This window comes from Monodelphis domestica, chromosome X (assembly GCF_027887165.1).
Source record: "Monodelphis domestica isolate mMonDom1 chromosome X, mMonDom1.pri, whole genome shotgun sequence".
In the NCBI taxonomy this organism is placed as follows: domain Eukaryota; kingdom Metazoa; phylum Chordata; class Mammalia; order Didelphimorphia; family Didelphidae; genus Monodelphis; species Monodelphis domestica.
Window position 1 is genome coordinate 2809122 of NC_077235.1, and position 23635 is coordinate 2832756.

At 48.9% G+C, this 23635-nt stretch overlaps 2 protein-coding genes across 9 annotated transcripts in view; one reads left to right on the forward strand and one right to left on the reverse strand.

The window, feature by feature from the left end:
- Positions 1-5129, forward strand: part of GCNA (germ cell nuclear acidic peptidase) — a 46312-nt gene extending 41183 nt beyond the window's left edge. For all 8 annotated transcript variants that reach the window (XM_056809510.1, XM_056809513.1, XM_056809506.1 and 5 more), the window contains 2 exons: positions 3929-4133; positions 4400-5129. In XM_056809510.1, the coding sequence (XP_056665488.1) occupies positions 3929-4133; positions 4400-4628 (434 nt within the window). In that variant the 3' untranslated portion in view covers positions 4629-5129. The remainder of the gene's footprint in view (positions 1-3928; positions 4134-4399) is intronic.
- A 193-nt stretch (positions 5130-5322) lies between these two features.
- On the reverse strand, positions 5323-23350 carry CXCR3 (C-X-C motif chemokine receptor 3). Its single transcript, XM_056809505.1, is given in 13 exon segments — positions 5323-5983; positions 5986-6051; positions 6054-6785; positions 6788-6839; positions 7264-7374; positions 7638-7743; positions 8877-10522; positions 11280-11918; positions 13708-13795; positions 13907-14069; positions 16613-16851; positions 17121-17903; positions 18014-23350. Coding segments are annotated over 7 exon segments (1401 nt in total). The 5' UTR covers positions 9017-10522; positions 11280-11918; positions 13708-13795; positions 13907-14069; positions 16613-16851; positions 17121-17903; positions 18014-23350; the 3' UTR covers positions 5323-5789.
- Positions 23351-23635: the final 285 nt, after the last annotated feature.

Genomic DNA, 23635 nt, shown 5'->3' on the forward strand with positions numbered 1-23635 from the left:
TTTTTTCTTTTTCTCTTGTTTCCTCATATTTACCCCCTTCTTCATTCCCTGCCTGTGCTCTTGCTCCTCTCATTTTTTTGTGGTTTTGGGCTTTTCTTTCAGCCTTCATCCTTGGAGCTTTGTCAGCAAATCTCTCAACATAGTCTGTGGGGGAGGGGTGTTGGAGTTTGAGCATCCCTGCTGTCTGAAGGCTTTGATGGGATTAAGTCCAGCTGGGTTGAGCTGGATTTGCCCTGAGGATAAAACCTTGGGGGGGGGGCAATATGGAGTGCCTCCACTGCTGCAACTAGGCTGCCTGCTCTGCACTTCTTCTCTAACTGCTTCCCCACCACCTGTGTTCGATGCTCTGAGCCTGGCACTGCTTTGCCCACAAGGTACTCCCTCCAGAGCAATACCTTTGCCTGCCCAGGGGTTCCAGCTGCCCTGGAGGCTTAGTGCTCTAGGTGGGGGGGGGCAGGACCTTCTTTCTTCCTTTCCCTTAAACCCAAGTGTTCTCGAATTCTGGCTTTTGGGGGCATACCTTTTAAATTGAGTCCAGCAGGAGGGTTCCTTGGCTTTGTCTTGTTGTTAGGTTTGATTTTCAGTCCCCTAGGAGCATTTAGTTTGTAATAGGTAAGGAAGGGTTTTCAGAGGTCTGAACTTTCACTGCCTCTATGGCGCCATCTTGACTCTGCCTCCCCAGAAGTGAATTTGAGCAAAAGGAGGCTGTAGTAGGAGCTGGCCAGGGTGGGGGTGGAGACAGATAGTTGTACAAAGGAGAGAGCATTAGGCCTGGGTTCAGGGAGACTCATTTTCCTGAGTTCAAATCCAGCCTCAGACACTTGCTAGCTGGGTGACCCTGGTCAAGTCATTTCTCCCCACTTGCCTCAGCTTCCTCATCTGGAAAATGATCTGGGAGCGGGAAATGGCAAACCACTCCAATATCTTTGCCAAAGGGTCGGACGTGAATGAGATGACCGAATGGCATCAAAGGCAGTGAGTAGCGGAGGGAATCGGTCAGAAAGGCATCTGCTGGCTGAGTGAGTAAATTCCTAAGAAAGCGAGTGAACGTTATATTCCAAACCTGTCTCCCTACTGTGGATTGTGGTAACTGTGTCACTTCAAGAAGAAGAGCTTGGAACTGCACATGTATTTCTAATGGTGACATTCTAAAAGACCTCCCACCTCTTTCCCCCCCGGGCTGCCTTTTGAAACAGATGATTTGCTGGTAGTTCCAAGTACTGTGGGACAGTGCCTTTGGCCGCTAACTAGCTTCTCCTCCTAGCTTTCTGACCCTTCTGCCTCAGTCTCCTTTGCTGAACTTTGGTCCAGGTAGGTCATGCCCACTAACCACCGGTGGCCCCCAGGGCTCTGTCCTAGACCGTCTGCTCTTTTCTTCTCTCTCCTAGACCCTCTTCCCTTTGCTTCTCTCTCGTATCAGTCACCTCGGTGACCTCAACAGCTTTCTGGGTTCATATATCATCTCTGTGCTTCTGATTCCAAGATCTACTTATCCAGCCCTAAGTTCTCTCCTGACTTGGTCTCCCACCTCTTGGACATGTTGAACTGGCTGTCCAGTAGGCGTGTCCAAACTCGTCGTCTCTGCCCAACCCTTCACTCTGCCTGACTTTTCTGTTACTGTCAAGGACGACCACCATCCTCATCTCAGCCTCACGATCTAGGTGCCATGCTCGGGCCTGTGTTCACCCCACCGATGTCCAGTTCTACCTCTGAGCATCTCTTGAACATACCCCCTTCTGCCAGTGGTGATGGTCAGGTCGGGTTCAAGTGTAGCCAGCAGAGAGACAGCCAATAGATTGGTGAGAGTGTGGACGACAGGGAGGGCAGTGTTGGAGAAGAAGGGCTGGCCTGGGCAAGGAGGAGAGTTCACGCTCTTCCCGTAAGCTGGGTCAGGAGAAGAGAGAGTCTGAAGGCCTCTGATTGCCGTGGCGTGAGGAGGCTGGGAGGAAGGGGAAGCGCTCGGCAAACAGCCTCCTGTTTTTGGCGAAGTAGAACATTTTCAGGCTCTCCATGGAGAGGGTGGAGGTAGGGGTGCCGGGAAGGTGAGAGGGAAAAATTAGTGGGGCAGGGACTCCATTAGGGGTGTAGCATTGCCTCGCTGTAGTAAGGGCCCACTTAGGATTCTGTAACATCAGTTTTCAGTTAGTGTGGTTTGGAGATTTCCTCCATCCCCCATTTTGCAGCATGTGAACAGGTGTGAAAAGAATGGATGGGGGAAGGTTTGGGGTTGCCATCTGGCATAGGGTGAGGGGGTAAGAGCCTCAAGCGTGGACTTGAGTTGGTTCACCGATGGCAGGGGGGGTGTCAAGACAGATATAGGAGGAGAGCGTAGCCAGGATGGCCTGGGCTAAAACTGAGAGTTGGAGAGAATGGAGAGGTTCATGAGGCCCGGGTTAGGAGTCATAAAGCAAAGGAAAAGGGGGAATGAGAAAAGACCATGAACAGGTAAAGGGATTTCGGAGTTCGTGACCACAGAACACTTGTGGCCGCATGTGTGGTCAGTATGACTGTCTCTGGGTGTAGGGGAGGGAGGGAGGGAGGGCGGAGGAAGAGGAAGAGCTCATGGGAGATGAGTAAGTTGAGGAACTGGGGGGAGCAGTGTTGGTGTTGTATTGGAAGGGAGCATCAGTCTGGGTGCCCATGTCGCCCGGCATGAGGGCAAGAGTCAGGGAGGAAGGACTCTAAAGGTGGTACCGAAGGGGGCAGATCAAAGAGATCAGTGTCCTTGGCCGGTAGACGATTGCCGCCGGATCCGGACCACACACTGGGACAGCACGAATGTCACGGGAGAAGTTGCCGAGCGGTGGTGGCAGAGGGGGTCTGGAAGTGTCAGGGTTGGGGGTGAACGGGAAGAAGGAGTTCCCAATGGTAGAAAGGTGAGCTGCAGCTTCACAGAGAGCCGGATCTCAGTGTGAGCCAGGCGTGGGCAGGAGGGATGAAGGGGGATGCTGGAGAGGCAAGGTAAGGGTTAGGGTGGATGAGAGTGAGATAGTGGGCAGATTGGGATGTACATCAGCAGGAGAGGGGGTAGGATGGGATGGAGGATCCCTGCTGAGATAGGGATGGAGGAAGAGCATGCTAACCCTTGAGGAGGAATGCATCCAAGTACTGATGGGAGAGAGGTCTGGTGAAGGAGGCCTTGCCTGAAGGTGGACCGGGTGGAGGGAAGGGGAGACCCCAGGAAGCTCACTCAAGCCAAAAGGAGCAGGAGAAGGTACTAAAGCCCAGACAGGCCACAACAGGCCCTTCCCTGGATGGGAGAAGGCCCTTGGGAAGAGGTGGAACAGTTGGGGGCACCCTGGCACTAGAAAAGGCCCAGGAGGCCACTGGGACAGGAGGTGGGCGCTGCTCTCTGTGGCCATTGCCTAGAGGTACGTGGTAGGGTCTTAGCTGGCATCTGGTCTTCAGGCTGGTCTCTGATTTCAAGGTCTACCCATCATCTAGGGCCCAGGTTAAGCCAGGCAGCCTTGGCTGACCGAGCCAGGCCCCTTCTGTCTCTCTGGCTCATGTGGGGACTTGGCTGCAAACTAGGGCTGTTTGTCAGCTTTGGACAGCACACATTGGCTTCTCTTCCTCAGCCCAGGGGGGTTTGCTCACTAAGTAGCCGCTGAGTCAGAGAAAGGAGGCTCTTGGAGAGCTGGGCTGGTTTCTGTTATTTGCTTTTTTTTTTTTTAGCTCCAGGGCCATGCACCATGTGGGTGTTTCATAAATGCTTGTTGAATTCTTGATTGAACATATGTCTTGTTCTCTCTCTCTGACTGAGGGAGGTGGTCAGTGGTGAGTTGGAATGGATGAACTTTCATTTTTCATCCTCTGAGAAGAAAAGACCTAATGCTGATTATGTGAATACAGGAGTCAAGTGGCCATTTTATGTGAGAGAAAGTTGAGGAACGTTTCAAGTGCTAATTTCCTTCTTTTCTCTTCCGAGACCGGCTCCGGGACACCCTGATACATGAGCTATGCCATGCAGCTACCTGGCTGTTTCATGGGGTCAGGGACTGCCATGGTCCCTTCTGGAAGGTTTATGCCCAAAGATGTGCCCTGGTACACCCAGAACTGCCTATGGTTAAACGGTGCCACAATTACGAGATTCATTACAAGTACACGTATGAATGTGGCAATTGCAGTGCCAGGTAAGGAGGCTGCTTTGCCCTCACCTCCCTTTTCCTCTTGGTCATTGTTTATCCCCAATGGACTCTGTACGTTTTGGTTGGGACCTCTTTAGGATATGTGCCCACCCATGAATTGAAGACCCAAAGGGGTTCCTCAGTTTTCTCCCCATTCTTTACCCCGATTTCCAGCTCCTTAACCAGTGGATGGCCCTGCCTTTTGGCCCTGACCAATAGGTTATGGCTCTCTTTTGTTCCCATGGTCCAATCTCCTTGTTTTGCCATTTCAGGATTGGCCGCCACTCCAGGTCCGTGGCTACGGATCGAGTAGCCTGCTCGTTGTGTAATGGGCATCTGAGGCTGCTCCCACCTTCCCAGAGTGTTGGGCCAAATGCGCCTCGTCATGCCCCTCCAACTGCCAGCGCTCAACAACCAAGGCAGCCCTCTGGCAAGAAGGGAAAGGCGATATCAAAGAAGAATCCTGATTCTGACTCCCCTGCTGAGCCCCGTGATGCTTAAATGTCTCCCTCCTCCCTCGGGACCTAATATCGCTGCTTCTTGTCAGTATGTTTAGTGGGTGGGGATCCCTTTGCGATGTAATTTGGAGCTAGTGACAATATTTTCCCTGTGTTTGATGTTCAATTTAGTGCTGATGTAGAATCCTGTTCATCGGAGCAATGACTCCCTGTCACTATGGCCAACTTGCAGCAGGATGGTGGTTGGGAAAATGGCTAGCTGCCTTTCTTTCCCTTGGTTTCCATCCTGCCCATTTGGGTGGAATGGCCAAGAGGAGGTTGTGGCCCAGAGGGCAATAGGGCAGATGATGAGTAAGGGGAGAGAAGAGGGGATGGCCTGCTTTAGATAAACAAGAACAGGGAGCACCCAGTTGGAGGTGTTTGGCCAGGATTCAACAGATTGTTATTGAGTTGTGTTTTCTCTCCCAGAGGAAAGTTGTTATTAAAGCCTGCTCTAAGCCATGGACTTTCTTCATATGAATAAAAGTTTTTATGGACTCATCAATGATCTTCCTTTGTTTTTTAGACAAGCGTCATAGTCGAACATCCAGCCCCTGACATTTGACATGGGTGGGGTGTGTGTGCATTTATGGAAGGAACCATTTCCAGGCAGCCTTCCACAGATTCCCCAAGACTGCAGGTGGGCAAACAGCTCTTGCCCACCCCCGCCCCCTCCAAAGAACAACTAGGAGCCAGAATCGGGGAAGTCATTTTTATTTGTTTTCCTTTGTTACTGTTTCTGGGCACGGGGCCTGCAGGGTCTGGTTCTTGGGCTCAGGGCCTTTCTGGGCCTTCACCTCCTGGAGTCTGGGCTCACTCTCCTGTCCTGGCCATAGAGCTTAAAGCTAGGCTAGCTCCAGCGAGCCATGGCCACTGGCACAAGCTGTTCCACCACTCCGGGCACTCACGCACATCACCCGGGGCTTCTCCACCTCGGCTCCCGGAGCCCTTTGGTGGCTTGGGGAAAGTCCTCGGAACAGCTAAATGTCATTTAGAGGCCAGTGCAAAGCAAGAGGTCCTGGTTGTCATCCATGTCCATGGCCCCCGGGAAGAAGTGCTGCCCCGCACCTCGTGCCGGAGGCCTTGAAGGGGACAGGCTGGCATCTGTGGAGAAATGGGGTAGACTAGGGGAAGGCGGTGAGAAGCGAAGCCGGGCTCTTCATCTTTACAGACCCGAATAGGAGGCCTCCATGGTCTCAGACCAAGAGGAACCTCTCCGAGAAGATGCTGGGGTGGGCCGGAGGAGCGCCTCCCGGCCCGGGCAGCCTAGTCTCACCAGCAGGGTCCACATCCGGTCTCGGAACTTGGCCCCCACGAAGGCGTAGAGCAGGGGGTTGAGGCAGCAGTGCACGAAGCCACAGACTTGGCCACATCCAGTCGGCTCTCCCAGTCGCAGTCCCGGCTCACAGCCCTCAGGTTGAGGAGGATGTCCAGCAGAGGACAAAGGCCACCACCACGGTGACTACGACCCACATGGCCCGGAGCCTTCGCTGTCCCCGAGAGCCCAACAACACCAGGAGGATGTGAGTGTAACAGTAGGCCATGATGAGCAGAGGCAAGAGGAAACTGGCCAGGAGCTGGAGGATGCTCAGGGCCCTGTGGCCGGCCAGGGGGAAGCTATAAAGGCAACGCGTGGCGTTGAGGCGGGGCTCATGCCGGGCTGAGAGGAAGAGCAAGTTGGGCAAGGCCAAGGGCAGGCAGAGTCCCCAGACCCCAGCACACGTGAGGGTCACACGTGTCCCAGGGCCCCGCCGGTAGAGTCGGGCAGCACATACGATGTTCAGGTAGCGGTCAAAGCTGACGCAGGCCAACAAGAAGGCCCCGGTGTAGAAATTGATCTTGAAGAGGGCCCCTGCCACCTTGCAGAGGCCAGAACCGAAGACCCACTCCCGGGCAGCCTCCACAGCCCAGAGTGGGAGGGTCAGCACCAGCAGTGTGTCAGCCAGAGCCAGATGGAGCAGGAAGGTGTCGGTGCTGCTCAGGGCTGGGCGCTGCCTCACAAGGACGGCCGCCACGGCTCCATTTCCCAGCAGGCCGAAGAAGAAGAGAAGGCCGTAGAGGGCAGGCAGGAAGGCCTGGTCGAAAGCCAGGATGAAGTCTTGGCCACAGGGTGGAGAGGAGCAGCAGGGCGCCGACTCATTTTCTGGGTAGTCCTGGGAAAACTGCTGTTTTCCAGGAAGGCGAGATCATCCAGCACAAGGTGCTGGGAAGGGACCTGGGAAGTGACGGTGGAAGGGTCGGGGCCTGGGGGGCTCAGCGATAGGCTGCCCAGCCCTTCCTGGTACTCTGCCCTGGAGCTTCCCCTTTTCGAGAAGGGCCCCTCCACTTCCCATCTTGTTGTGGTGCCTAGTCCTCCAGAAGCCTCCCCTCTCCCCTCTGGTTCCCCTCCAGCCCCAGCCCTGGGCATCAGGGGAACTGGCAGCCTGGAACCACCCTCTGGGCATCTCCTCTGGGGCTTCTGGCTGGGAAACAGCAGTACCCGGTCCCCCACCCCCCCACCCCCCCCTGCAGTGGGTGGAGGCTGCCCCACATAAGCCTGTCACCAGGACCTTGGGCCTGTTCTCTCGCCCCCGCCCTGACCCTCCCTGCCACCCTACGCCCACCCCAAAGTGCTCCCCTCAGGCTGCAGTTTCACCCACCCCATCAAGCTTACTGCAGACATGATGGCTGTCCTGGAGCTCAGCAGCCCTGGGCAAAAGTGGCTCCAGGGGTTGGAGGCTGTGTGCTGCTCTCTGCCTCCCACCAGCCAGCTGGGGGTTGAAATCTGGACTGAGTAGCTCAGAGGAAGTGAAGGTACAGGCAGGCGGGCAGGCAGGTGGGCGGGTGCACTCCCCCCCCAACACTAGGCTCCTTTACACAAGAGAATCCCAACAGAAGTCCTTCTCAGCCACAGGGCAGCCTACAGGGAGCTCAGGCCTGCCTCTGCCCCCTCCCCAAGCAGCCAGCCCTGGGGTGAGGGAGAGTGGGGGGGGGGTAGTAGTAAGGGGCAGCGCTAGGGGCAGCCACCACTTACCACCTCTGCTGCTGCTGCTGCTACTTTGGCATGATGAGTGATGGGCATTGCTTCTGGGCCAGGGCTGAAATTCGTGGCTTGGTGCATCTGGAAGGAAAGCTTCAGCCTAGGGCATAATCGCCAGGGAGAGGGAGGGGAGCCTGGGGCACAGCCCCAGGCAGCCAGCATTGAGTCAGCACCTCCTGGGTACCCACCCTTCCCTCGAAGAGCTCCCAATGGCACCGGGAGGACAGCCTCAGGTTCCCAATCTCTTTTCTCCTCCATCCATCCCACATTCCAGTTTGGTTACCTCTGGGGTGCAGGGTGGTCTGTGGGAGATGCCCCAGGGGCTTCCTGGGCCTTGGAAATGGCCTTCATTTCCTCCTTCCCTCCCTCATGCCATCTGTGTAATTCCCCCCTGGAGGACTGCAGATGTACAGGGGAATCTGGGACTGCCAGGTCCATTCCCCTCATTGGAAGGTGAGGCAGCTGAGGCACACAGCTTAAGTGCCCAGCCTAAGGGCACCCAAGCAGCTTGGATCCCGGGTCCTCTGACTCACTGTACCACTGAGGGACTGTGTTTGCCACGAGCCTGTCTCTTTCCACATGCAGAGAGCAGCGTCAGGGAAAGGGTATGTCAAAGGAGGGCATGACTGAGAAGGGCTGCCTAGCTTGGACTGGAGAGCACAGCAGGGGCCATTTAGAGTGCCCTGCAGCTGGGCCCCAACAGCCTGACTGCCTGTCCTCCAGCCTCTAGAGCCTTGGCCAGCCCTGGTCACTAGCTTCCAGAGCAGCCCAGTCCAATTTTCACCAGCTCTCAGTTTGAATGAGTTTTGATCTAGCAAAGCTACGCCCCGATCCGGGGGAGCCCTCGTGTGCCTCTGCCGTCGGGGCTCAGACACTCTCCCACGTTTCAGCCTCTCAAATAGGCAATGACTGCTCCCACCAGACAGAGACAGATAGCCAACACTCGCCAAGCTTCTCCTGTGGGCCAAGTGCCGTGCTCAGCCACGGGGACAAAAAGACAAGTAAAAGGAGCTCCCTGTCTAATGAGGGAAGCTGAAAAGGACGGGATGGGTGTGATGTCACAAAAGTCTCAAAGTAGTGTGGCTGGTGGGGAAGGGGAAGAAGACCCTGATGGCGGTGGCGGCAGTGGCAGTCGGAGCCCCTGGCCCTGCCCTTTTTGAGTCTGTTTCTTCTGCAGCCTAAAGGGGCCCAGGCCCTTCACCCGCTTCTCCCTCAGCAACCTTGGCCTCTCACCCAGATGATCCGTGGTGGCCAGAACCCAAAGGCCGGTGGAGGTGATCCCCAGGAGAAGCCTCCGTTTCAGGGACTAATAGCAGGAGGGGGCATTGATGCAGGAACCAACATTTCTGGGACATCCACTGCGTGCTGGGCATCGGGCTCCACTCGGGAAGTCCAAAACCCAATGGTGGTGATCCCCTCCCTCTTTCTAAAGAAGATATTGAGCAGAAGCCGCCTTCTAGACCCTCTCATCAGAGGAGCATGACTTGCGAGGAAGAGGAAGCAGGGACTGGGGCAGGGACCGAGAAGGGCACGATGGGGCAGTGTGGTCTGGTGACTCAAGGGCTGGCCTCGGATCTGGCATTACCCCGGGTCGCACCCCAACTTGGGGCTGGTTCCAGGCGAGCCGTTGCCTCGGTTTCCTCGTCTGTAAGATAGAGGTGATGACCCCTCTGGGATGTGCCTGGTGAGGCTGTGGTGGGCCTCAAAGGAGATGACGTGTCCATAGTGCTTGGCTTCAGGGAGGGCATGAGCCAGGCTTAGCCTAGAGCAACCTCTGCTGCCCCTGGCACTGAAGGAATCCGAGATGGAGAGGGTTCTGGGAGCTGGCAGCGGACAGCTAGGCGATGAAACAGGGGGAGCCCAGTGGGCTAAAGGCCCCCCAGGAACAGTGGCAGAGGCACAACTGGAACCCAGTCCAGGGACCGTGTCTGGGTCTGGGCATTCTCCCCACTGGCACCCAGGGTCTGACCAGATCAAAGGATTCGCCTCTGTCGCCCTGCCCAACCGAGCGGGTAGAGAATCAGGAAGGGGCTTTGCTCAGCCAGTGATTTCCTCCAGGGGTGATGGGCAGAGATAAGAGTTGAGCCTGGGAGAGGAAAGGGGGGAGGGAGGCAGCCGGCCCCCCTTCCTGCCCTTCCCCCTCCCCTCTCCCCCAGACTCTGAAGAGAGGCAGGCTGGGCTGGGGTCAGGAGGGAAGGAAATTACTCAGAAGGAAGCAGCTCCAGGCGGGCCTGTGGCAGAGGTGTGAAGAGCAGAGGAGCACCTGTATCCTTTCCACACCCCTGGCCTCCTCCAGGCAGGAAGGCTGGGGGCTGCTTTGAGCTGCTGTTGTCTTCACACCTTGGGGCTGTGGTTAGGGGGGAGGGAACATGGGGGCCCTTCTAAGCAGCTCCCCCAAAGCTGGGTTCTGAGGAGGGAGTGGAACTCAAGGAGCGGGTGGGCAGGTGAGGGCTGTTCCTTCTCTGGAGGATCTAGACCTAGATGGCCTCTAGTCAGGGGTCCCCTGAACTCCCTCCTCAGAGAGGAGCTCCCTTGAGGAGGCCAACAGCCTTGGTCAAAGTGAGGAGGAAGGGAGAGGAGGGCGAGGCCCACAGGGAGAAATAGAAAGTCGGGCACTGAGATTGAAGAGGTGGATTCTGGATGGATCTGTGAGGCCTGGTAAAATGGCAGCCAGTCTGAAAAACTGGGGGGTGGAGGGGCAAGCTCAGGGGGAAGAAGTGGTACTCAGTAGGCCAGAGGACTCTTGGGAAGGCCCCCCCACCTCCCAGGAGGCCTGGGTTCCGCTCCCGAGACCCCCGCCATTCTGAGGCAGAATTACTCTGGCCCCAACACTCCAGCTGAGGTCCCTTGGGGCTCGGGGATTCCGTGAAGAGATTTTCCTGTAAGCAAAAAAGGATGAACAGAGATTTAAGTCCATTTGGACATTGTGAGCACAGGGTTGACCATCTGGGATTGGTACTGCTTGCTAGGGACTGGGATCCAAGAAACTGGGGAAAGCAGGAAGGCCATGGGTCCCAAGGCCTCTCGGCCCTGCCAGTCAATGTTTGGTTCTGCAAAGGACCCTGGCCACGCTGGATTTCTTCCCTCTTCTCCACCTGGAACCCTCCTAGCCCCTGGCAAGGCAGACAGGAATCAGGGAGAGCAGCCAGAGCTCCCGGACTCCCAGAAGGGCTGGCTTGACTCAGTCTGCCACTTTTTAAGCTTGGAAGATCTCTTCCTCTTGACCAGTGTTCCTGGCCTGCCCTCTAGGCACCCTGGGTTGGAGCTCTGGGGATTGGACATAGAGATCTAGGTGTCAGCTGCAAAGGAATGGTTCCAGAATCCAGGAGACTTGATGGGGAGGGTGGGAGGAGGGATGACAGCAGGAACAGACTACTGGATCGATAGAGGGATGGAGTGGGGAAGGAGAGAGATGCAGAGATAGAGAGGAGAAAGACAGGCTGATTGGCACAGACGCAGCTAGAAAGAGAATGAAGTGCATGAAGATGGAGATGCAGAAGATGGAGACACATATGGTCACAGAGTGAGAAGGACAGAGAGAAGAGACTGACGGAAATCGTGGAGCTTTGGGACAGAAGGACAGCCAGAGAGGCCCGACACCAGTCTGTGAATGAATCTCGGAACTGACCAGCTCACCCAATCAATGTGTGAACAGCTCGGGGCCTCCTGGGCTCCCATGTGTCCACTTCTGCTTGGAGTCGTCCAGTGAGGGCAAGGAGCTCCTGGGGCAGTCAAGGAGCCAGAATTAACCCTCTCACTGCTTCTACCTCTTCTTCCTTGGTCTGCCCTCTGGGATAAAGCACAGTGGCTCTAGTCCTTTGGGATTCTCCTCAACAAAGGGGGACTTTTGGGGTTTCAGGAAAAAGCAATCCCATCCCGATTGAATTCCTATCCTCGGACTCTCATACCCAAGAAAACGCTTAAGCCACCGCCCGGCCTCCTCCAACAGCGTCTTTCTCTTTCGGTCTGTTTGACCTCACTGGGAACGTTGAAGCAAACAAAGCAAAAGAGGATAGAGGATAGATGGTGCCAATTTGGCGTTTACTGAGGCAATGGGCTTCGGAGGTGGGTACCTCTCCCTCTGAAGGCATCTGACTCCTGGCACTGATTTTTCTTGTCCAATTGCTCTGGTTGGCTTTTGTAGCTCTCCATCTATACGGCCAACGTTTCTACAAGGCTTGCAAAACACCTTTGTCCATTAGCTTCACAGTGAAGACCAGGAAAACCTTCCTTCATTCAACCCAGACCTGTGGTTAGAAAAGCTTCCTCCAAATGCTGCTCCAAAAGCCCATTCGAAGGAAGGAAGGAAGGAAGGAAGGAAGGAAGGAAGGAAGGAAGGAAGGAAGGAAGGAAGGAAGGAGTGAGCCTTTTGTTCTGCTTTTAGAAAAGGCTCATTCTAAACAACAGGCTATGCATCAGCAGGTTCTTCTTTTCATATCTAGTGAAGAAACCAAGTAACTTTGTTGTTAATGTGCTCTCTGAGGGTTTGACTCCCCAGTCTTTCCTTCTGGTCAAATTTCCTTCCTGGCTCCTCCCAGTCCTCCCACCTCTCTTGGAATCCTGCTCTTTCTTCAAGGGCAGCTTCTTCCCTGAAGCCTTCCTTGGTCTCCTGCCTTGTAGTGTTTTCTCCCCAGTCAAATTGCTTTGTAGGCTTACTTTTCTTTGTGTGTACACCAGGAAAAAGGCACAATGTTTGGTACATGCCATCCATGGTGTCTGACTCTTTGTGACCCCATTTCAGGTTTTCTTGGCAGAGGTACTGGAACTAGTTGCCGGGTCTTTCTCCGGCTCTCTTTACAGATGAGGAAACTGAGGGAAACAGGGTGAAGTGACTTACCCAGGGTCACACAGCTGGTAAGTGACTGAGTGTTCTGTACACAGTATGTGCTCAAAATTTATTTGGTTAATCGGATTGAAAGAGAATCTTATAGACACTCAAAAAAAAAAAGAATTTCCAACCTTTCTTGTTCATGAGCCACCTCCCTCCTTTTTTTTCTAGCTCTCCATCTCCCTGATGGCATTGTTTCTGCACCCCGTGGCACATAATTCTGCACTGGTACCATGCTGTAGCCCAGCAGTGGGTGGCACGTTGACCCCAAGAACCCCCAATGGATGCTATGTCGTATTGGGATTTAGTTTGTGAACCCTTCCCAAGGGACATTTGCATCTGGTTTGGGCAGCACCTTGGCAGCTGGACTCCTCCACTTTAACCACTCTCACTTCCTGGCTTTTTCTCTATTGCCCATTGGGTGGGGGAACTCGTGAGTCCTTTGCAGTGTGTGGCATTCAGTGATTCAGAAGCCATCCACTATTGCCAAGAGAATACTTCAGAAAGATGGCCCTAGGTTTCTTGATGTCATTATTAAAAGTACCACATGTCAGTGAGAAGCTCAGACAAGGGGCCAATTCATATAGGTTTGGTGAAAAGAGAAAATTAGGGAAAGTCCATATTGCTGAAAGTACCTATGCCAAACTCGAGGCAGCTGAGTGGCCCAGTGGATAGACTTCCAGGCCTCAAGTCAGGAGGACTTGAGTTCAAGCCTCACACACTTCCTAGCTGTGTGACTCTGGATGAGTCACTTAACACTGTTTGCTAAGTCTTTGCCCTTCTGTGTTACAGTTGTTACTAATACAGAAAGTAAGGGTTTAAAGAAAATCGGCACACAATTTGTACTAATGCATATCACATCTTTGTCCTTAAGGGAAAAGCAAATCGAATGATAGAGAGTAAAACTTTAACCCTGTAATGTCCCCCTTTCAGACTTATACATGTCTAACAAAAAAGATAAACAAAAAAGAAGTAAAAAACCTTAAAACTTTTTAGAAAACTTTGAAATGATAGATATTTGTTAGTTCCAGAAAGGCAATCAAAAAGAGTGTGCATATTTCTTTGCTATATATGGCACCTTTAGAAAAATTAACCATAAGACTTTAAAACTCTCAAATAAATATAAAAAACATCATTATTCCAACAATTGAAGTTCTTGGCCTTAAGGTAGGGTATCACTGACAAGTTCTCAGCCTGTGTATAGAGCTCAGAGGTTTGATAAGAAATTAGACTGACCTATATCAGATGCCTTTGGGGAAACCTGCCTCACTGAAATCCAATTCACAGGCAAGTCCTGACACCACCCTGTCATATCATTGGTCATCTTCAAAAACAAAGGATAAAAGACAATAGCAAAAGATTTTTGAGAGTTGTAAGAGACTCCAGTGGCCATTTAACTCAACTTACACATGAAGAAATCCCCACTAGAACATACCTGGTAAGTGGTTGTCTAGTCTAGTCTTCTCTTGAAGTTATCAAAGGTAGAAGCCAACAGCTCTTAAGGAGGAAGCCCATTCCACTTTGAAATAGTTCTTGCTGTACAGTTTTTCCTATTTTTTAGCCAAAACGGACCTCTTCACAATTTCCACTCATTGTTCCTGTGGCAAAACAGAAAAGAAATAATCTTTTCTCCACATGATGGCCCTTCATATATATGGTCACTGATATCTTCTCTTGAGTCTTTTTTTTTCCAGGGAGGATGGGAAGGATGGAAAAGATCTAGAGTTGCGACCAACCAAGAAACCAGTAGAAGGAGGTCTACTGTTTGCCTCAGTTTCCTCATCTATAAAATGCCTGCCTAGAACCTAGAACCTCATTCCAAGTTTAATATTCAGTTTCTGCAACCAATTTGCCGTGGATTCTGGGCCTTTCTCCATCCTGGTTGCCCTCTTCCAGAGAGTCTCCAAATGATCATTGTCCTTCTTAAACCATGGTACCCAGAAGTGAATACACTACTCTAGGTTAGGTCAGAGGAGGGCAGAGGATAGTGGGACTCACTCCTTCCTGTTCTTAGGCTATGCCATGGGACCTTGTTTTATTTGAACTCCCCACGAGTGAATTCAGGTATAAGCGACTGGCAATTGAAAAAAATGAATGCAGAAAAATCTGTAAAATAAAAATGTTTAATTATGTGCTAAGTTGGCACCATTTCCTCACGGGGTGTGAAGTCTCGAAGCAGTTTGTCCCATTATTCTCATTCTGGTTCTGAGAAGTGTTAGTGGGAATCATTACACTGTGCCAAACCTTAGCTCTTGCACCAGTCTTGTCTAGGCTTCTCTCTGTTTCATTAACGGTATTTAGTTCTTAATAATGACCCCAAAGTACAAAATGATTGATGCTGGGAGCTCTGATAAGCCTAAGAAAAGGCCTCAAAATGCCTTGGGATTGTATGTATAAGAAATACTTAGGAAATAATGAGGTTTGCTATTATGCAAAATTTTCAACTCATGCCAAGGGTCTTGGAATGTATCTGTTGGGTAAACCGAGATCGTACTATAGTACCATGCCACTGACTGACTCACCTGGCATTTACATCCCTCAAAAGTCCTGAGGCCCTTTTCCACATGCCACACGCCAGGGAGAAGCAATGTGATTTGGAGAACTTATCCTATAAGGCCCCAGGAATCAGAGACTATGGTATCTCCCCAGAAGGGGTGACTCAAAGGGAGCAGGGCCTCTGGTCCAGAAAAGTCTGGGAGGCCCATGCACAGCATGCTTATACAGAGAGAGAGGAAGCACATGAGCAGCACCCACTGGTCATTGACTGGTGTTATGATGGGAAGAACATTTAGTAGAGAATGGCTTCCCTACTAGGATCATTTTTTTTGTTACTTTTTTTAAAAATATATTTTATTTGATCATTTCCAAGCATTATTCGTTAAAGACATAGATCATTTTCTTTTCCTCCCCCCCACCCCCCACCCCCCATAGCCGACGCGTAAGTCCACTGGGCATTAGATGTTTTCTTGATTTGAACCCATTGCTTTGTTGATAGTACCTACTAGGATCCTTTTTGATCACTGTGGAAATTTTAGAAGCAATTTACTCAGGGAGGAGCTCAGCCTGGCAGAAATGAAACCTAGAGAGATACCACACCCAGAGCACTTGAAGCTCATTCTGCTAAACAGTCTGGGGACACTGAGACCGGAGCAGACAGCTCCGTGAAATCACCACATAGAATTCCTGGTATGTGTCTTCAATTCGACTGGGAATAGGGCGACAGGCTTCAATGGACAACACTCGCTGAGAAAACTGGGAAACAGTCTGGCAGAAAGTAGGCTAAGCTTGACATGTCACTCCATATACCTAGATGAGCTCTGAGTGGACACATGACTCAGATTGAAAATGTCACCTCCTAAACAGATTATGGGAGCGAGGAAGAAATTCCCTGGCGTGCATAAACAAAGGCTGGAGAGGATGAGGAGCAATTTTCATTACATAAAATGAAAAAGCTTTTGCATACACAAAGCCAATGCCACAACAATAGCTTTGCAGGGAGTTTCTCTAATAAAGGTCTTATCTCCAAATGTCGAAGCAGATTTTTTCCCCAAGCTTTATGTTTCTGGTTGTCTGTGAGTCTGGATCTATTAGTTCCCCATGCTCCCAAGGATCTTGGTGTTAGCTTGGGTTTAGCACCCCAGGTGCCCATTTCGAAATCGCCCATTCTCTGGACCTCAGAGGCTTTACCTGTCTTCACTGCTGAGACCTACTCTCTGTTGTCTTGCAGGGCTTTAGGTCTTGGCATGTCACTGCATGTTTAGATATATTGATTGTTCTCTAGCTCTCAGTTTCTAAAGGATTGAGTCCACTGTCTTTAGGGCTAATGCTCTCCATTTTTAGTACCCTAGGACCCTGCGTGTCCAGCTTTCTAGTCCTCTGGGTCCTTGTGCCCATAGGGCTTTGGTCCTCTGGACATGAAGATCTTTAGACCTCAAGATGGACAATGCTAGACTTCAAAGTTTAGCGTTCTCAAGACCTAGACCTCAAGATGTACTGACTTCCAGAGCTAGACTAAGAGACTCAAGATATAGAGCCCTTAAAACTTAGACATAGATAGGTCAACCCATGTCTGCCCACTCTTCTTCCCTTGGGTGGTCCTGCTAGCAGGGCAAAGGGAGTGAGAGAAGGATTTCCCTAGTACCTTTCTATAGTTTGTCTTCTTGCAGTGTTGGACACATCTTTTCTTACTGGGCATCTTCTCATTCTGCACAGATCCAGGAAGAGAGAACCTGATGCTCTCTCACAGTCTCTCTCCATGGATCTGCCAACCTGGCACAGTGGAAAGAGTGTCTTCTGTCTTCAGTGCCCCCTCCCCTCTCCGGATGCTCATCTTGTCCATCTTCTTGACATGCTCCTACCAGCCAATGCCAAGGTCTTGTCCTCAGGTGGGTGAATTGAATGAGGGAGATGGGAGAGGGAGGGAGAGTGCAGAAAGAGAAGGAGAGAGAGAAGGGTGGGGAAGAGGAGAGGAGAGGTATGCTCCTCTTTACCTCCCTCCTAGTTATCTTCTTTTTTTAAACCCTTCTTTCCATTACACATAAAGACTATTCCTAAGGATTGTTATCTGACATTTTGTGATTCAGATTCTCTCCCTCCCCTGAGGGAGTAAATAGTCTGATACAGGTTATACCAATGCTGTCATGCAATACCTGTTTCCATATTCCCCATGTCCTGATTGCCTTCTCCCAATAGTAGTCTTGTTTCCTGGGCCCGGGGAGACAGGACAGAGGTGGTGTTCTCCTGATCTTGTCCTTGGACCTGCAGGCTGGGATCAGGGGAACAAAGAGAACAGGCCAGGGGGGACATCTCCCAATTCTCCTCTCTCTCTCTCTCTCTCTCTCTCTCTCTGTAGGCCTGTTGACTGGGTCCAGAGAGACAGAGAAAGAGAGAGGGAGGGACAGGTATGGGGGAAGTGAGGGAGAGAGAGTTGTCTTCTTCCAACTGGTTATCTCCTTGCTCAGTCCTACTGGTCTGACCCTGGAAGAAAGGGTCTTTCCCCTCATTCCTCTCCCCCTACTCACACACTGGCCATCTCTTGGCTGCAGTTTTCTGGAGGCAGAGAGAGACAGAGACAGACAGACAGAAAGAATAGAGATATGGTCCTCTCTTCCTCCCTCCTAGTTGTCTTCTCTCAACAGGAATCTTGCTTCCCGGGCCCTGGGAGACAGAAGGTGTTTTCTCCTGGTTTTGTCTTTGGACCTGCAGGCTGGGATCAGGGGAACAAAGAGAGGGGCTCTGTCTATCCCTGTGCTGCTTGGCAGGCCGGGGGCCGGGGGGGGGTGGGAATCGCCCAATTCTCTTGCTCTCTCTTCTTTAATGCAGTTCTGTTGGCTGGGTCCAGGGAGAGAGACAGAGAGGAGGAGTCTTCTTCCTCTTCCAGTCAGTTATCTCCTCACTGTGGTCTCGTTGCCCACACTCTGGTCATCTCTTTGCTGTAGTTTTGAGTGAGAGAATGAGAAAGGGGAGACATTTTGTCCTGTTCTTTGTCCCAATTTCCTCCAATTTGGGGGTAAGGTCCAGAAATAAGGAGTCTCCCCCATACCTAGATTCTGGTACTCTCCTCTTAGGCTTCTGCTAGCTAAGCCTGAAAATAGGGAGAGGGAGAGAGAGAGAGAGAGAGAGAGAGAGAGAGAGAGAGAGAGAGAGGTGCTCTCTTCTTCCTCCCAATGGTTATTTCCCTGGTAGCAGTCTTGTGGACTGGACTCAGGGAAATAAAAAGTTGTTCTCTAACCATCTCTGTTTGTGCTTCTGAGTCCTAAGGAAAAAGAAAGACACTAATTTGTCTCATGACCTGGGCAGGCCTAGGTCAGGGGAAAAAGAGGGCATTTGGGAGGTGGGGAGGAAAGGAGAGAGAGAGGAAGAGAGGAAGAGGTGGGAGTGGGTGGGGTGGGAGGCACAGAGAGACAGACAGAGAAGGAGAAAGAGAAACAGACAGAAATAGAGAAAGACTGACAGACAGGTGGACAGAAAGAGATAGAGAGAGACAGAGGGAGAGAAAAAGTGAGATTCTTCTCTCTCCCAGATGGTTATCTTGTTGTAGCGGTCCTGCTGGCCTGGCTCTGGAAAAGAAAGAGTCTTCCATCTAACCCCTCGTCCCCACTCCAATTGGCCGTCTCTGCTGGAGTTCTGCTGGCCTTGCAGAGAGGCAAGGAAAAGCAGAGAGAGGGGATGCTGTTTCTTTAGTTCTGTCACCTAGGTCCAGGGGGAAAAAGTGTTCTCTTTCGCAGTTCTTTATCTTCTCATTGTGGTCTCAGTGAGCTTACTCTGGAAAAGAGAAAAAGAAAGAATCTCCTCCCTCCACCCCCAATCCCACCAGTCCAGGGGGTTCACCTCTTAGCTATGGTCCTGCTGGCCTGGCCCTGGAAGAGAAAAGAGCTCTCACTCCTCTCTGTTTTTCAAAATTATTGGGTATGTTGCTCTCCAGTCTGTTGCCAAGCCCCATCTAGTTTACCTTTATAACATCTTTCATATATTCCCCCCTCTTGAACACTGCCCACACCCTGGTACAGGCCCTTATCATCTTATCCCTGGAATATTGCAATAGAAGCTGGTATATCTTCCTACCACAAGTCTCTCCCCACTCCAATCCATCCACCACCCCACTGTCAAAGTGATCTTCTTAAATCACAGGTGTGATGATAACACTCTTCTTTTCAGTAAACTCTGGTGGCTCCCTATTACCTTCAGGATCAAAAAGAAATCTATTTGCTGGTCTTCAAAACCCTTTAGAATCTACCTTTCTCAACCTTATCTCCTGGTGTTGTAAAGATCAAATGAGAATGGAGCTAGAAAAATGCACAGGGGCTGGCATACAATAGAAAAATGCTTCTACTCGTCTACTGATACATCTTTCTTTCTTTCTGTTTCTTCTTTCTTCCTTCCTTTCTTTCTTTTCATACATTTCTCCATCTCTTCATCCATCCATCAGTTTTTCTGTCTCTATCATAAATCTATATCTGTCTGTTTACCTGTCTCACTTTCTGTGTCTATCTCTGTCTCTCTATCTCTGTCTATACATTTCTCTATATTTTTAACTCTTTCTACCAATCTTTCTATTTTTCTTTCTATCTTTTTGTACATTTCTTTATGTATGCATCAATCTATCCATCCATCCGTGTATCAATCCATCTCTCTGTCTATGTGAAATAATTAGCTTCTATTTGCCCAGTCCTAATTTTTAAAGACTGAGTTTCTTCCATGACCTTTTGATCCTCCCTTTCCATTTGGTCCATTCTACTTTTCATGGCACTCTTTTCTTCATTTGTTTGGGGGTTTTTTGCCTCTTTTTCCAGTAGGTCAATTCTGATTTTTAAACAACTTATTTCTTCATTGGCTTGTTGTGCCTCTTTTTCCATTTGACCAATTTTGTTTTTTAAGCTGTTATTTTCTTTTTGCATTACTTTCAATTCTTTTCCCCATTTTTTCAATCTGTCTTATTTGATTTTTGAATTCCTTTTTGAATTCTTCCAGAGCTTGTGACCAATTCCAGTTTTTTTCTGGAATTTTGCATATGTTTCCTTGTATCTCACCATCTCCTGTTGCTTCTGTTCTTTGTTCTTTTTCCCTGCAGAAATTTTCAAGGGTTGAGTTTTTTTTGCTGCTGTTGGCTCATTTTCCCACCTGGGAAATCTGTATGTTGCTGGTCATTTCTGTCTTAGCTTCTGGCTCACAGGTTTTTACCCTGGGGCTGTCTTCACTGCTGCCAAGGAAGCTTGAGACCGTCCAGTGCTATGGACCTCTGGACCTCCCTGCCAGGGCCTGGGACTTCAAGGAGTAGGTCTGAGGTGTTCTTTTGTTGGTGTAGCTTGTGACATAGAATACCAAAGTTACCTATGGCCCTAGTTCACAGGGTTTTACCCTTGGGTTGTCTTCACTGCCAATGCAGAGGCTTGAGAGCGCCCAGTACTATGGACTTCTGGACCTTACCGCCAGGGCCTGGGACTTTGAAGGGTGAGTCTGAGGTGCTCTTTTGTTGGTGTAGCCCACATCCTGGGATCCAGGAGTTGCCTATGCCCTGGTTCTGAGTCTGGCCTGGTATGTGGGGGGATGGTCAGCCTGAACTTTTCTGTTTGCAGTTTTACTTCCAGTTCCCCCTTATATTGTGGAAACTCACTCTCTCTGCCTACCTTTCACATTGTGTTCAGTGGGAGAGCCCCATCACTTGTCCTGCTTTGACTCCCTTCCTTTTGAGGTGCCTTTTAAAGGTCAGTTTGGAAGGATATTCAGAGCAGTTTCAGGCTTTCACTGCTACTAAGCTGCCATCTTGGCTTTACCCATCTCTCTATCTATGTATCTATCTATCCATCCATCTTTCTGTTTCTCTATCCCTGTCCATGTGTCTTCCTATCATCTATCCCTCAAATCCATTAATCTATCTTTTTATCCCTCTTTCTCTCTACGATTTCTCTTTTTACCTATATCTCTTTTTCCTAATTGTTTTTCTCTCACTCTGTCTATGTATGTATGAATCTATTTATATATCCATCCATCTCTCTATGTGTCCAATCCATTCATCTGTTTGTCTGCCCCTGTTTCTGTAAATCTATCTCCCTATTATCTATGTATCTATATTAATATTTTTCTACCATCTTTATCCCTTTCTTTCTGACTCTTTCAGTCTGTCTGCTTATTAATATCTGTGTGTCCATATCACTGTCTTTCTATTTTTTTATCTTTCTTTCTAACCATCTTTCTCCCTTTCTCTCTTTTATTCTAACTTGCTGTCTCTTTGTCTTTCTCTCTGTTTGTCCATGCATGTATGTATCTCTCAATTTATCCATCCATTCATCTCTCTGTCATTCTGTCTATATATCTATCAATCCATACATCTATCTCTTTGTTTCTGTCTCTGTTCATCAATCTACCTATCATCTATCTAGCTATTTATCTATTATCTCTTTCTTTCTACCAATCTTTTTCTTTGTAACTGTCTGTCTCTTTGTCTATCTTTCTGTCTGTTTATATATATATATTTATGTATGTATGTAAATATGTATCAATCTATTTATTCATCCATCTATCCATGTATCTACCCATCCATCTCTCTGTCTATATATCATTCTATGCATCAATCTATAGATCTGTCTGTTTCTCTGTCCTTGTGTATCTATTGTCCTATCATCTATCTTCCTATCAATAAATCTGTCTGTCTATCCATCCAGCAGTCTGTCCCTCTACCTCTGTCTCTAATTCTCAATCTATCCATCAATCTTTCTATGTATCTGTCTCTCTGTCTATATATTTGTGTGTCTATTTACCTACGCATCCATCTATTTATCCATCTTTCTATCTGTCTCCATTTATTTCTCTATATATGTATGTAGGTATCTATCTATACATCTATATAGCCATCTTTCCATCTATGTATATACTTTTTACTCTCTCTGTTTCTTTTTTTCTGTCTCTTTGTCTTTCTATCTGTTTGTTTCTGTCTGTCTGTATGCATCCATCCATCCATCCATCTATCTGTCCCTCTATTTGTGTAACCTACTATCTGTACATACATCTCTTTCTTTTAACTCTTTCTACCAATCTTTTTCTTTCTAACCATCTCTTTATCTAGCTCTGTTTCTCTATATAGGTATGTATAAATCCATCATTCATCTATCTGTCTGTTTCTCTATCCCTGTCCATCTGTCTTCCTATCATCTATCCCTCTATCCATTCATCTATCTTTTTATCTCTTTCTTTCTACAAATCATTCTCTATCTCTATCTTTTTTCTAATTGTCTCTTTGTTTTTGTCTCCCTGTTCGTCTATGTATGTATGTATGTATATATGTATGCATGAATGAATGTATGTATCAGTCTATCTATCCACCCATCTTTGTCTATGTCATTCTATTCATTCATCTGTCTGTTTCTGTCTCTATAAATCTTCCTTTCATCCATCTATCTATATATCTTTCTTTCTCTTTGTCTAGCTGTCTGTTTCTCCACATATGTATGAATCATTCCATCCATCTATCTGTCAATCCATCCATGTCTCTTTCTGACTGTGTATCTATCTATCCATCCATTTATTTGTTTCCCTATCCCTGTCCATCTGTCTTCCTTTTGTCTATCCCTCTATATATCAATACACTCAGCTACCTTTTTATTTCTCTTTCTTTCTACCAATTTTTCTATCTTTATCTCTATATTTTTCTTTGTCTATCTTTTTGTTTCTCTGTGTATCTATTTATGTATGTATGCATGAATTTATCTGTCTATATATCTGTCAATCCATCCATCCATCCATCCATGTATCTATCCAATTCATCCCTTGGTGTATATGTCATTCTATCCATTCACCAATCTGTCTGTTTCTCTGTCTCTGTAAATCTATTGATCTACTATCTGTCTATCAATCTATCTGTCAATGCATCTGTCTATTTATCCATCTATTTGTTGCTATTTCTCTCTATATGTATCTATACATCTATCTATCCATCGATCAATTTGTCTATGTATCAATTGCTTTCTGTCTATTTATCTCTCTCTCTTTATCCATCCATCTATCTTTATATCTTTCTACTAATACTTCTTTCTCTCTATCTTTCTGTCTCTTTATCTAACTTTCTGTCTCTTTGTCTCTGTATGTATGTATGTACTCATCTAACCATCTATCTATCCATCTATTTGTGTATCCAAATAGCTATAGTCCATCTCTCTCTCTCTCTCTCTCTCTCTCTCTCTCTCTCCCCTCCCTCCCTCCCTCACGGTCCCTCTCTCCCTCTCCCCCCAGTATTTTATAATCTTTAATACTCCTTGTAAAATTATGTATCCAAACACAGAAAAGTAAAATATCATCATACAATACACAAACAATACATATATATTTGTGTACATTTACATACACACAAAGAGAGTCTCTCTCTCATTCCTAAACTCTCTTTCTCCCAATCTCTCCTTCTTTCTGTCTCTTTACCTAGCTCTATCTAGACTGTTTCTCCATGTATGTATCAATCTATCCATCTACCCATGTATCAATATATCCACCTCTCTGCCTGACTATGTATCCATCCATCTATCTCTATGTTTCTTTACCCCTTTCCATCTATCTTCCTATTTCCATCCATCTATGCATTCATCTATTGTTTTATCTTTCTTTCTACCAATCATTCTCTCTCTTTTTCTTTCTCTGTCTTTTTGTCTGTCTGCCTACATATGTATGTACATATGTA